This window comes from Eleutherodactylus coqui, chromosome 13 (genome assembly GCF_035609145.1).
Source record: "Eleutherodactylus coqui strain aEleCoq1 chromosome 13, aEleCoq1.hap1, whole genome shotgun sequence".
NCBI classification, from domain to species: Eukaryota; Metazoa; Chordata; class Amphibia; order Anura; family Eleutherodactylidae; genus Eleutherodactylus; species Eleutherodactylus coqui.
This window is the reverse complement of record NC_089849.1, coordinates 62,203,558-62,217,189: the sequence shown is the minus strand read 5'-3', so window position 1 is coordinate 62,217,189 and position 13,632 is coordinate 62,203,558. Positions and strand designations below refer to the sequence as shown.

General features: G+C 44.2%; 1 protein-coding gene across 1 annotated transcript in view; it reads right to left on the bottom strand.

Moving 5' to 3' along the window:
- Nucleotides 1–2,434: 2,434 nt before the first annotated feature.
- DHX8 (DEAH-box helicase 8) overlaps nucleotides 2,435–13,632 on the bottom strand; it is a 31,780-nt gene continuing 20,582 nt past the window's right edge. The window contains exons 14-24 of the mRNA XM_066587598.1: nucleotides 13,110–13,304; nucleotides 12,645–12,830; nucleotides 11,248–11,458; nucleotides 9,739–9,920; nucleotides 8,531–8,671; nucleotides 7,698–7,853; nucleotides 6,809–6,946; nucleotides 6,318–6,446; nucleotides 4,720–4,916; nucleotides 4,407–4,586; nucleotides 2,435–2,821 (exon numbers count right to left, since the gene is read on the bottom strand). Of these exons, the coding sequence (XP_066443695.1) occupies nucleotides 2,602–2,821; nucleotides 4,407–4,586; nucleotides 4,720–4,916; nucleotides 6,318–6,446; nucleotides 6,809–6,946; nucleotides 7,698–7,853; nucleotides 8,531–8,671; nucleotides 9,739–9,920; nucleotides 11,248–11,458; nucleotides 12,645–12,830; nucleotides 13,110–13,304 (1,935 nt within the window). The 3' untranslated portion in view covers nucleotides 2,435–2,601. The remainder of the gene's footprint in view (nucleotides 2,822–4,406; nucleotides 4,587–4,719; nucleotides 4,917–6,317; nucleotides 6,447–6,808; nucleotides 6,947–7,697; nucleotides 7,854–8,530; nucleotides 8,672–9,738; nucleotides 9,921–11,247; nucleotides 11,459–12,644; nucleotides 12,831–13,109; nucleotides 13,305–13,632) is intronic.

The following is a 13,632-nucleotide window of genomic DNA, read 5'->3' as shown; positions in this document are numbered from 1 at the left end:
AAATGGGGGAAAAAAGAAAAAAAGGGGCCATGTCATTAAGGGGTTAAATAATGTATTAACTTCCTTCTCTGGGTCATTACGACGCACATGGATACCACATGTGTGATTGTATTTTTGATTTTTTACAAAGGGAGACAAGTGTTTTTATTATTTTTTTATAATTTTTTTTTTTTGTCCCTTTAGGGGACTTCCACAGGGACCCATCAGGACCCCTGATCACATTCCGGGGGTCCGATGGTGACAGCCCTTTACATGCTGCAGTCACATAGACTGCAGCATGTAAAGGGTTAACACAGCAGAGATCGGAGGTTTTCTCTGATCTCTGCTGTAAGAGCTAGTACCTAGCTGTCCTCTGACAGCTAACAACCAGCTCTCCCTGCCACAGAGACCATCGGCTTGCTTCTGACAAGCCAATGGTCTCTATGGTAACCTGTAAACAAAGCAGGAGATTGCCGGCATATCGGCAATATCTTCTGCTGGTTTTTCAAAGCCCTTGCTTTGTTCTCTGTGGGTCTGTGGAGGCAGAGCACACTGTCACAGCTTGTGGCAGTGTGCTCTGCAGCTCCCATAGTGATACATAGCCCGGAAATCTTCCGGGCTATGTTGCTATGAGCAGTGGAGCTCGTCCCGGAAATTTTCCGGCTGTGCCACTCAAGGGGTTAAAGTGTACCACACTCTTTGCAGAATAAGCTACCGTATTGAAAGGCTATTTCAAATCACAAAACCATAGAAGAATTTGGGAGTACAAATTTCTTACAACATTTGACACTTTCAACAGAGGCCTAAAATCTTCAAGAGGATTCATGCGTGACTGGGAAGTATGAGAAATATATAGCCCAGATAACACTGCTGCCCTGGTGACCCCCTAACACTAATTCAGAGACCATAAAACTTTCACATCTTTATCAGTGGACTATTAAGGATTTATTTATTTCTCTACTGATCCTGTTCTGGTATTTTTTTTAAGTGCAGATTAATCACATCATGTCTGTGCCTTGTCATATTCATATCTACATCTGTATATCCATCTTCAGATCTATTTCATTATGTCTGAGGAAGAATCCAGAGAGGTTTGAAAGCTCGCTATGACATCATGTATTTTTGTTAGCCATTAAAAAGTATTAGATCTACAAGATGACTTTGTTTATATTGCTGAGAACAATCACATTTTGTACAGGAGGACCACCACTATATCTGGCCATTATATGGCTTGTGTCCTTCATTTAATCACCAGTTTTCCACTTCCCAGGCTTCATCTCCAATTCTCAGTTGTCTGAGCTGGTGGGTGGAGACTAACTAGCACGTTGTCTCCCCATATACTGTACATGAAAAAAAAATGCTAATTATTAGTGATGAGTGAGTATACTCGCTAAGGGCAATTGCTCGAGCGAGCATTGCCCTTAGCGAGTACCTGCCCGCTCGAGACAAAAGGTTCGGGTGCCGGCGGCGGGCAGGGAGCTGCGGGTGAGAGTGGGGAGATCTCTCTCCCCCCCTTCCCCGCTGACTGCCGCTACTCACCGCTCCCCCGCGCCGGCACCCGAACCTTTTATCTCGAGCGGGCAGGTACTCGCTAAGGGCAATGCTCGCTCGAGCAATTGCCCTTAGCGGGTATGCTCACTCATCTCTACTAATTATGCTACCTCTCTGTAGCACACACAGAAATAAAGTTATGGAGGACATTATCCACCAGTACTGAGAAGTGTAGATGCGAGTTCAGTCGCTGTGAACCAGTAGACATCTACTACCTGCAGCAATCTCTTAGCTTCTCTACTTCTCAGCAGATTCCTTTCCCCTCCGTATACTTCTATGGGCAGCTTAATGCTCTAGTAATGGTTATATTTCCCCTCAGTGCTGGATGCCCAGCTGCACTGCTTAGTACTCATCTATAATGGCCACCATTGTGCCGCTTCTAATGGTATTATACAGAAAAACAAAAGGAGCAGAATCTCCATTCCTCTGTATGTGCATTGTACGTGAATCATCATAGCAGCTAGTCTACACCCACTACCTTAGGGTAAACTGATGATTAGAGAAGGAAAGAGGGTTTTTTTTCTACTCTCAAACATGTCTGCTTTTGCATAGAAACAGCGCCACTCTAATCCATGGGCTGTGTCTGGTATTGCAACTCAATCCTCTTCAAGGTGAATTAGCAGCACTACCAGATACAATCAAGAATGACAGCGCCTCTGCATGACAGCAGACATTTTTCTAATCCTACACAATGTCTTCAAAACTAAGCAATGGTTTAATAAACCACAACGTATTAATTGACGTTCGTAATTTCCCATTCATTTACCCCTCAAATACCACCACCAACCCAGTCCAACATATCCTTTTATGAATGATCATTAAGGCCATCAGAACTGTAGTGAGCTTAGAGCTGCCCTGCGTGAACTCCTAAAGGCGAGCGATAAAACTAAAACAAAGTGAAATCCACATTTAAAAAATATATATATTTTATACAGGTTTAAACACATGAAGGACTGATAAAAAAATAAAAGCCGCCATTGTGTAACAGAGTCTGAGATAAAAGTCTGTCTTCTGGTCATGTGCTGCAAAGTCTTCTGAAGTCCCAGGAGGCTTTTACAGCTTGCAGCCAAATCACCGACGTCTGAAGGCCCGGGATATTCTCCAGGCGTTGGGCTCCTCGTAGCGGTTATATAGCGGCTCCAGGCGCTGCTGCTTCTTCTGCTTGCTCAGTTTGGTTGGATCAGAGACCTTGAAGAACGCAGGAGCAAATTCAACCAGCCACCGGGGGTCGATGGTAGTCACCTCCCGCATGTACTCCTTGGTGGTCAAGACTAACTCATGGTACACAACCCTGTGGAGAACAAGAAAGGTTTGTTTAGTCCATGGAGAGTTAAGGGGTCAGAAAAATAATCTAGCAGCCATCTGGATGAGACTTTCAAACATCTTGTTCACAAGCACATTTGTTGTGCGGTACGGAATTCTAATCTTTAGCATGTCATTTGGTGCAGAAAACCCGCAGTTTTCGGTCATAGACTTCCGCACCAAAATTCACAGCAAATCCGGACAGCAGCGGCATTGGAGGGCGGATTACTGCATGAAAAATACGCAGATAATCCGCGCCTGTTGCCACAGATTTTACCCATGGAAAAGCCATCCTGTGTCAACATGCCTTAACGAGCCATGTGCTAGTGTGACCGGAAAAAGATCATCCCGTGCTAGCAAAAAAAAAAAATTCCCTTTGAATGACAGCAAGCAGAGATCTTGATAACTGAGGACCTGATGCAGAAAGTGTATAGGAAAAATCTTTCTATTGTACATCTAATGTACTGTTTGCTGGAACTGTAGTCCAGAGTTGGCTCATAGACAACCCCTTTCAAAATGTATTGATCGCCCCCGATCCCAGCAAACAGGGACCAGGGGAGATCCCAGGGAAGCTGCAGCAAGCCAGGTATTTCTACACTGCTGCTATAGGGAAAATTTAATATTACATGTCAGTCATTCAGAGAAACGGCCGTCCATATAAGAACTGTTTCAGACTGCCAGAACGCGATTTGCTCGATCAAAAGCAGCTTTCCATTGTGGCTCAGAGGGGCAATATGGACAGGAATAGTCTTCATGACACGACCCCTCGGGCACCTTAAGGATGCAGGTTTTCTTCTGATTCTTGGTTTTCCCTCTCCACTTTCAAAAAGTCATAACTCTTATTTTTCTGTTGACGTAGCGGTCTGAGGCCTGTTTTCTGTGGGAGGAGTTGTGTCTACTTACTGTACCACATAATGTACTGAAAAAGTTCATAAACATTTCTGAGGGGGGTGAGGTGGAAATAATAATAAAGCACAATTCCACCATCGGCTCCCAATCCCTCCTCACACCAACCCCGTACCCGAAGGGCCCTTTAGTGTTAAGGAATTACGCTGATGGCACTTGATGGGAAGTCATGGACTCTCTGCTTTATTACCCAAATCACTCGGGTTCAAAGTTGAGCTATACCCATATTGGTAATGCAAAAAATCCCAATAGAGGAACGCAGCATTCGTCCTTGTCGGATGACATACTAAAACTGAACTATAACAGACATGGCCGAAAAACAAAACACATCTAATTCTGATCAGACCGACACAGCCATGATAGATAGACCAAATCGAGACATGGCAGCTTTTCATATACGCAGTGAATAGGACCCATTGATTTTAATGGGTTCCTTCCACATGCACTGAAATATGCAGCATGTTCTATTGTTCTGGGAAATAGAATATATGTAAAGAATTAGGCTAATTAGCCATTTTAATGGACGGGACTGTGGCTTTTTTTGCACACACAAATGCGCATGATTTGCGAGTACAAAAAGTACAGTGAATGACTAAATTACGCAACGGCCAACACAAACTCAGCCGTAATATTTTGAAACGCAGTATAGAGAAAAAGAGGTTGCTTACCATTCAGGCTGCCTGTTGAACAGGGCACTGGATGGGTGAATATAGACCACTTGCTGGTCTATAAGGGTCCGGTACCCTTCCTGGGGATCCTTCTTGGCAGCGTTTCGGAAGAAGCCACTGCATATAGCTTTCTGTACTCTCACTGTCGCTTTTCCACAAGACACAACATCCAGTTTATGCCTGCAAGAAGCAATTTTACATCACACCATCGATAAGGAACAAAAACCCTGCAGTATGTGGAGCAACAGCAAGCAGACATTAGGCATAGCAGGCCAATACCCACGAGCTGCTGGTATATTGTGAAGTACATTACCTGTCCATAATGCCCAACATCTGTTTACGGATATCTTGGGCACGACGCAAAGAGCGAGCCTGAATAAAGTTCTCGTAGCACCAGGGGTTAGAAAACTTGTTGTTCTTCCAGGAGTTGTACACAGCCAGTAGCGTGAGGTGATCACCTTCTGTCTGGTGGAACTTGGCCTTTTTCTGATCAGCGAGCGCCTGTTTATCCTGTAAGGAAAATGGTCAAACGTCAAAAAACAAATAGACCTGACAGTAACAGAATTCTGTACGACCTCAAAAGACGACAGGTTCTTCTTAGTGGCCCCATCATAGAAAGTAGGGTTGGTACCAAGAACACCTTTTATTACCGAATAGGATAGGCAAGTGTGTTTGGTGGGGGTCACTGCTGAGCCCCCACTGATCCCAAGAAGTGTCCTGTGCCGCCCCTCATCATCACTGCAGGCTCACTGCATCCTCTGCGGTAAGGTAGAAGACTAAATGGAGCGGCGGTTACGCATGCCTGGTGTGACTCCATTCATTTTCTATGGCGCTGACAGATAGCCGAGCGCTTGTACTCGGTCATTTCTGTCAGCCCCATTGAAATGAATGGAGCAGTACTATACATGTGCGACCAGATCTCCATTCAATCTGACGCCATTGTGGGTTGGTGCAGCGAGCCTGCAGTAGGGGACACGAGACCCCCATTCTTGACTCCCACAAATCAGGCTCATCACCCGTCCTGTAGATGGGTAATAAAAGTTGTTCTTGGTACAAGCCCTTAAGGGATATTCATCCAAGAAATGATACACAGCCAAATACATGGATCAACACCGGCTCATTTTAAGGAACACTCCTCTGAAAACACGTTTCCATCACTGCACCCCTCACCTGAATACCTGTCACACTCCGGAGGTCTCCTCTGTATATAGAAGTCACTTCTATATAGTACAGCCTCCTGTCTGATGCTTATCAGGCACTATCTTGACTTTCAAAACAATCCCATAATGCATCAGCACAGTATTAGGGCTCCTACCCACTTGTGTTTTTTTCAACGCTGCAATATCGCTGCGTTTTTTAAAACCCGATTGTCAATGGGACTTTCTAATGTTAAAAACGCGTTTAAAAAACGCAGTGATATCACAGCGTTTAAAAAATAAAAAAAAAGGCAAGTGTATAGGAGCCCATAGATGGAGGCCATATCATCTTTGCCTGCTGAATGGACAATGTAAATATCAAAAACCTCCACATTCACCTGAATAAGCTACAGACCATAAGTATACTGTCAGGAGGATGAGCTGTGATCTCCTCTATTATAACTGCATGGCAGGAGCCTCTAATCATTAGCAGTAATTTGATAGGAGTTTACCTGCCTGAGAACAGTATGTGTAGTAAACGCATCTACAGGAAGTTTTAGTACTGAAAGTCACCATGAGATCACATGACCCAACTAAAAGGGAATTCTCAGATAGAACAGGATAACTAAACAAAGGCAATATCTGGCCGCATGGAGGAAAAATAAAGTTCTTCTTTAAAGTGGGATATTGATAGCTTTAAGCAACGAATATCTAAGAAACATTTCCTGTAACAAAATACGCCCCTACACCCATGGTGGCAGATTGTATTGCGTACCTTTGGTCTGTAGAACACATTTTGCACAGAAAGCATAGATACAATGGTCAGCATCTCCTCACTGCAGCCGAGATGTACAGACATGATCAGCATCTTACACAGCATAGGCTCCAGGGGGAACTCGGCCATCTAAAAGAAGCAAGAACATGATGTAAGAACACAACTGTAAAAAGGAATAGCCCAATACAAAACAAGATGTATTCTAAGAACTCAATGTTGATGGCTGGAAAAGGAGAATAAAAAGTATTATTCCCATCTTAAAGCGACAGCATACAGCTAAAATATGCAAGCAAGTTAGTCAGTGGGAGTTTAACCTCTAGAATCCCCATTAATCCTGGGAATAAAGAGGTTTACCAGCACTGGGGTTCCCCTTCAGTCTCAGAATCGGCGGGATCACCATAACATATCCTAGTGAGATGCCATCACTTTATAAGATGGGAACAGTTCTAACATTTCTATGTATTTGTCTATTTCCCCAAGATCATGCTTACCCTTCTCCCCAAGCGTGTCAACAATCCTTCATCATCCAGAGCTCCAAGGGTGTACAACTGTTCCATGGCTGTGATGAGAGTCTCCATAGGTGGGGCATCCATGAAGTCGAAAGACAGCAGATCATTGATACCCATCGCCTTAACATAGAACAAAATGCATTAGTCGGTGGTGTAAAGAAGCGTTCTAGTACTATAGGTGTCTTGGCTCTAACAATATGACAGCAAAGACTTACAAAATGTAAACACTTGAAGAAAACCAACATTTCATGCCATTATTAAAATACATAACAGAAGCCTATATAAAGGGTTCTAGTGAGTATAGAAGTACCTCCCATTGGTGATACAGAGGCTAATATAAGTTGGGATGTCATGTGCAGCAGCTCTGGCTAATAGCAAGAGTGTCTTTATGATGTCCATATGCCCTAATAAAGCATATGGACAGAGCGGTTATTTGAAGGAAACCACATTAAATGATTAGAGTGTAAAACACACTATTTCAATACTTGACATTTGAAAAAGTTTTGATCAGTGGATGTCTAAGTGCTGAGATCCCGCTGATTGCTACAATGTAGGGACTGTTGTGCTCACATGAGTGCTGTGCACCTTCAGCTTATCTCGGCGGTTGAAGACAGATGCATAAATATCTAGAGAAGTCTATGCGTCAATCTTCAGCTGCCGAGAAGAGCCAGCAAGCAATGAGGACAGCAGAAGGGCACGGCACTCCGGTTAGCACAGCAGTCCCTTCATTGCAGCAATCAGTGGGGGTCTCGTCACCCAGCCCCTTATTGATCAAAACTTTTGACATGTTGCTTTGACATAGCAAAAGTTTATAAAAAGTGCAATTACTCTTGAAACTTCTACATCATGAAGGAAACATGGTCTACCATACCTTGAGGGACAAGACTGTGCTGGCCAGGTTGGTTCTCTGGATTTCAGGCACGTTGGTAGTCAACATTTCATCCCGATAAGCGCGTTCAGTGTAGAGGCGATAACACTTCCCAGGACCCGTCCTCCCAGCTCTGCCGGCTCGCTGTTTTGCTTGGGCCTTTATAAGAATGCAAGTAAAAAGTGAAGCAGCTGCAACAACATCATACATGAAGTCTCCTGTTCAACCTTAAGGCTGCATCCACACGGGGCTGACTTCCAGCAGAATGCCAGCAGTGTATATTCTTCTGCGGATCAGCCGCGGAATGTCTGCCTCCAAATCATGCAGGTTTTGAAACTGGTTTCAATCGCAAATTCCTGTATGGAATTCACCCCTTCCTTCAGAGCGGGCGAGTTCCGCAGTGGAGACTGACAATTTGAATTCCGTGTCGCAAGTTTCTGCACGAGTTTTGTGCGGGTTATTTCCGCAGCAGGTGGACATGATTTTCAAAATCTCGTCCACTTTGCTACCATTGTAATCGTGGCGGAATCACGTGTGGGGGGGTCCGCACAGACATTCCTCTCTCTGTGTGAACCCAGTCTAATCAGGTTTGTAGATGTCAATATATCTGCTTACACCTAGCGGACAGAGTATTATACAAACTGGGGAATTACAGAATAAACACCTTTTGGAAACTTAGCTTATTAACAATTCAAAATTCTTGCCAATTAGAATCCTGAGTGACCGCTAAGAATCAATCACTGATGTGTATGGGGATAAAACAGAGCATGCTAAACCCCAGCTATTAATATGGATGCTAATGAGCTCATAAGACACATGACACCCCGACTACTTACCTGTGAGATGGGAGTTACTACGAGTTGATCGATTCCAGTTTTAGAGTTGTAGACTTTCTGCTTTACGAACCCAGGGTCAACCACATAGTAGATCCCATCAATAGTAAGCGAGGTCTCAGCAATGTTGGTGGCGATAACAACCTGGAAGCATAAGCAATACAAATAAATTACCAGTACATTGCCGCTAGATGTAGTCTCAATGAAAATGGGAGCCCATATAGAACAATTAAGCGTTTCCACGGTTATCCTATTAGAGCCTGTATATAAGCTTTAGCTCTGTGTCCCTTAGGATGTGAAGTGAAGCAGTCCTGCATTATTAAAAATGGTTATTGCTCCCAGAAATGTATGATCGGTGGGACCCCAACTGGTGGGGATCACTAATCCCCCGGAGTATGGTGTGGCTGTGCACATAAGTGACCACTGCTCCATTCACAGTCTATAAAGATAGTCAAGTGATAGCAGTCACTCCATTAACCCCCTTCCTGATATGCACAGTACGTGTACGGTGCACGTCGGACGTCTTTATATGGAGCGGGCTCAGGAGCACTACATACATGGCGGGTGTAAGCAATCTTTGACAGCTGACACCCAGGATCAGCATTCATGGCAATCTCAGCTGTTACCATGGCTCTTAACATTATTATGAATTCTGACAACTGCACTTAAATGGCCTGATTGACGTTCTAGGCTCCCAAACCCCTCCCGCACCATAAGGTGCCATTTGGTGGTCATGGCAGCCTGGGGACTTCATTTTGGGGGCCCCAGGGGCTGCCATGAATAATTGCCCATCAGTAAAAATAAATAATTGCTTCCCCCCCCCCCCCCCCAGCCTAAATAAAAAAAAAAAAAGTTAAGTTTTCCATTTGAGCGCATTATATGGTATGCTAAATGGTAGCATTGAAAAATACAAGTCTTCCCCCAAAGAAAAAAGGCCTCATGTAGTTATGTAACCCGAGGGAAAAAAAACGCTTTAAAAAGTGGGGAAGACAAAAAAAAATTATCAGAAAAACGAAAAATGGCTGCTGTGAGAAGGCGTTAGTCAGTCTGATTCAGAACCCACCGCTCTTGTGATGATCGGCGGTCTCAGTGGTCAGACCTCCAGTGATCATACATTTACCTATTCCGTAGAGAAGGAATATATGTTTTTGGTGCGCTAACCCCTTTAACTCATCGGATAGGCAGGCTTTTAGTAGGTACGTTCACAATACCTTTCTGCTGCCCGGAGGTGCCGGGTCAAAAATCCTTGTCTGCATCTCACTGGGTAACGCAGAATACACCGGCAGTATGATCAGCTCAGGGACATCAGGCCCAAGGGACTTCATTCTCTCATAGAGGATTTCACAGGCAGTGTCAATTTCCTCTTGACCAGTGAGAAAAACCAGAATGTCACCTAAATAGAGCAAATAAAGATTTACATATCAGTAGAAATTGATGAATCGCTGGAGAAGTAGTTCTAATGAACAAAGGCTGTTCCATAGAGACATTCAGCATGGTTGTGCCATTATCAGATTATATTCCCCCTACAAGGTTGTATTCACGGGCGAGCGCGATTTTGGGCAGTTAATCACGGACCTTCTGCCATGCGATTTTCATGCGTTGTTGCATGTTTTTCTCTGCTCTCCCTGGTTTTTGTATTTTTTATTCCACATAGTCCCCAGGTGAAAACATATTGCACTCCCAGATAAATAAGAAATTGAACGCGAATTGAGGTCTTTTCCTGCTCCCATATAAAATAACGGCATGATGGAGAAATCAAGCACAAATAGAAGAAAAAAAAAATAAACAAAACAACAAAAAAAAACAAAAAAAACCACCCTTTTCCTATAACTCAGATTATCAGTCTGAGAGAACAAACGAATAGTTTTTTTTTCCCGTGCGAGTTCTGCTCATCACAGAATCAGACAGAACCTGCGCAGGTAAATCGCCTGTGCGAACACACCCCAACACCAACTGTGCTAACACAAAACCAGCAGTAGTTACCCATCCTCTGCCATCCAGCACGGCTCACGCTGTCCTCCCAGGACCGCTGCAGCGTCACCGTCCGTTCAGTTCAGTTCACTATGGCCTCTGATTGGCTGCAGTGGTCATGTAATATCTGGTGCAGACATCGGGCGGACAGCGCAGCGACAGAAGATGGGTAAGTATTGCTGACTTGGTGTTTCAGCACAGTTGGTGGTATAAGGAAAATATTGTCCGGTAACTGTATAACTCCACCATTTTCTCTCTCCGGGGAGGACATTTGCGTTCGCCATAGACGCACGAACAGCATGAAAACCATTCATACCTTCTATGCTGGGGTAAAGCACACCCACCACGACCTAGACAGCCATGTACTAGTAGTCAAACACCATAGGTGAGGAAGGAAAGATTTGGTACGCCTGTCCTTACGTTACCCACCTACGGCCCGAGGACCATTAATGAGGTGGAAGATTACATATTAGGGCATATTCACACGCAACAGATTTGCTGTATCATATCTCCTCAACTCCATCAGTTGCATTCATCTACATGTTTGTTTCTGCAGCAAGCACTTGGCGTTCTGTAGCCCCGCAGAGCAGAACACAACAGACGCAGAAGTCTCAGCGACACATCGGATGTGTGTGAATTCAGCCTTCCAGTTGTCAATCCCATTCCATCAGGATAATTGTGGGGCTTTGACAAGCAGGAGAAGGGCTTGTATTCAAACACAAACCGCGTAAAGCGATTCGACTACAAACCTGGAGGTTCAGTCAGATGAATCTGCATAACCGTGATGAGACTGGCGTCCAGGTAATCCGTCTCAGGTTCCTTAGTGTACAGGATCTCGACGGGGTACGTCCGACCAGGAATGGTGAAGATTGGAGCTTCATAGAAATACTGAGAGAACTTCACGGCATCCAGAGTGGCGGATGTCACAATCAGCTTCATATCGGCACGCTTCTGTACAGTCTACAGGGAAACCGTAATATTAAGCATACAAGAATGATGCGACTACCCCCCAGAGCAGAGTCATGGCAAGCACCTAGGACGATACATTGCTCTATCAAGCAACACTTTTCTGGCACAATCTTCTGGCTGCTGTAACATTTTTTTCTTGCCATTAATGGAGATGTGTTCGGTAGAGATGAGCGAGCGTACTCAGTAAGGGCAGATACTCGAGCGAGTGTCGTCCTTTTCGAGTACCTGCCTGCTCGTCAGAAAAGATTCGGGTGCCGGCGAGGTGAGCGGTGGGTGGCAGGAGTGAGCAGGGGGGAGCATGGAGTACAAACGACGGCTTGATCACTTTTTATTTAAAAAAATAAATAAATAAATAAAATAAAATTTAACAGAATGATAAAAGTGCCATTTTGGCGTGTTTTTTTTTACCTGATGACATTGACCATGGGAGATAAATAATGCATTATGTTGAAAGATAAGACTTTTATATAGACACAGCAAATTTTTGTTTTTATTTTTTTATTATAAATACGGGAAAAGGGTGTTAGATTTTAAGTATCTTTTTTTTTTATTCCCTATAAGGGTCTCGAACTTGCAGTATATGGTATAAGCAATCAAACAATCTCAATACTTTAGTATTGCAGTATAAGGCATTCTTCTAGCATTGTATTAAGACGTGCCACAGGCCCATCTTAATAGATAGAAGTACATGTGGGTTCCAGAGGTCGCATTCACACTGATCATAAAGTGATGGCAAAGTCTAGCAACACCCCAAGCTTTATCTATGGAAATACTCTTAAATAGATATGGCGAGGCAATTGTTCTTTTACGAGGGCCATGTTCTCGGCCAGATGTAGCAAGCGCCGATCGACACCCATGTTGATCAATACGAATTTAATTTGCTTTTACAGTTTATGAAGAATTGAGATATTTACCATTACAATGGTTTGGCCCCATAGCTGGCTGTACACCCCCCGTTTACATGTACTGACCATCAGGAAGCATCTTTATGCCAGCTGACATTGAACGATGGGGTAACAAGTGTTGGCTCATTCATGGCTGATCGTGGGACCCTTTACACTGCCCTATTGTCAAGTGAAGAAGTGTTCGGAGGAACATTCAAGCTCAATAAACAGCCTGTGTAGAAGGACATTAAGACAGGGCGAATGAGAGACAAACATCTAATGTTGAATCGTACCTTCTTCAGAAGTCCAAACAGCACATCGGTGTGGATGGTCCTCTCGTGAGCTTCGTCCAGCATGATAATGGCATACTGAGTCAGATCAGGATCTATCAGGCACTCTCTAAGCAACATACCATCTGTCATGTATTTAATGACCGTCTCTGGGCTTGTGCAATCTTCAAATCGAATGGTATAGCCAACCTACAGGAACAAATAGAGAAAATGGGTTATCTCCATGGAGTGGTTAGACATGGATTGCAGTCCCTTTGCACTGGGACATCGACGAGATTCCCCAAACTCAGAACCCCACCATTCATATACGGATACCCCATTCTCTGTAAGCCAAAGTAGAGAACAGCTGAGGAACCCAAATCAAGTTGCCCGAACATTAGCATGGGTCCTGCGTAGCTCTACATATGAAATATGTGTCCGGCCATAATGTCCCCCAGTAACATTAGGTTACAAGAAGCAGTAACTCACCTCCTGGCCCAAGCAGCAACCGTACTCCTCAGACACACGCTTGGCCACAGACATTGCAGCCACTCTTCTGGGCTGAGTGCAGCCAATTTTCCCCCTTGTAGTGTAGCCAGCCTCAGCCAAGTATTGGGTAATCTGGGTGGTCTTTCCTGAGCCGGTTTCACCAATGACGATCAAGATCTGGTTGTCATGAACGGCCTTATAGGAAAAAAATAGATTTAGGTCAATGAGAGATTGTTAATTATATTACGACTTTTCCATTAATTGTAACAACTATATGGCGACGTGCACCGCTCAGCATAAGGATAGGGACACGGAAACATTGTGCTTTGGCCACGCAGTCTATGTCGCAGCCATTGCTATACTGCTTTGCAACCAAATAGAAGGGATCGCTGTAACTTGACGATCACAAGAAATCAAACAGGTTTGAATTTCATGCGATGTTAGGGTTGCAGCAACTTGCCGGTCGCAATGGGATTGTACTCACTTACAGTAGGCTGCAATGGAGCATGGCAATACGATGGGG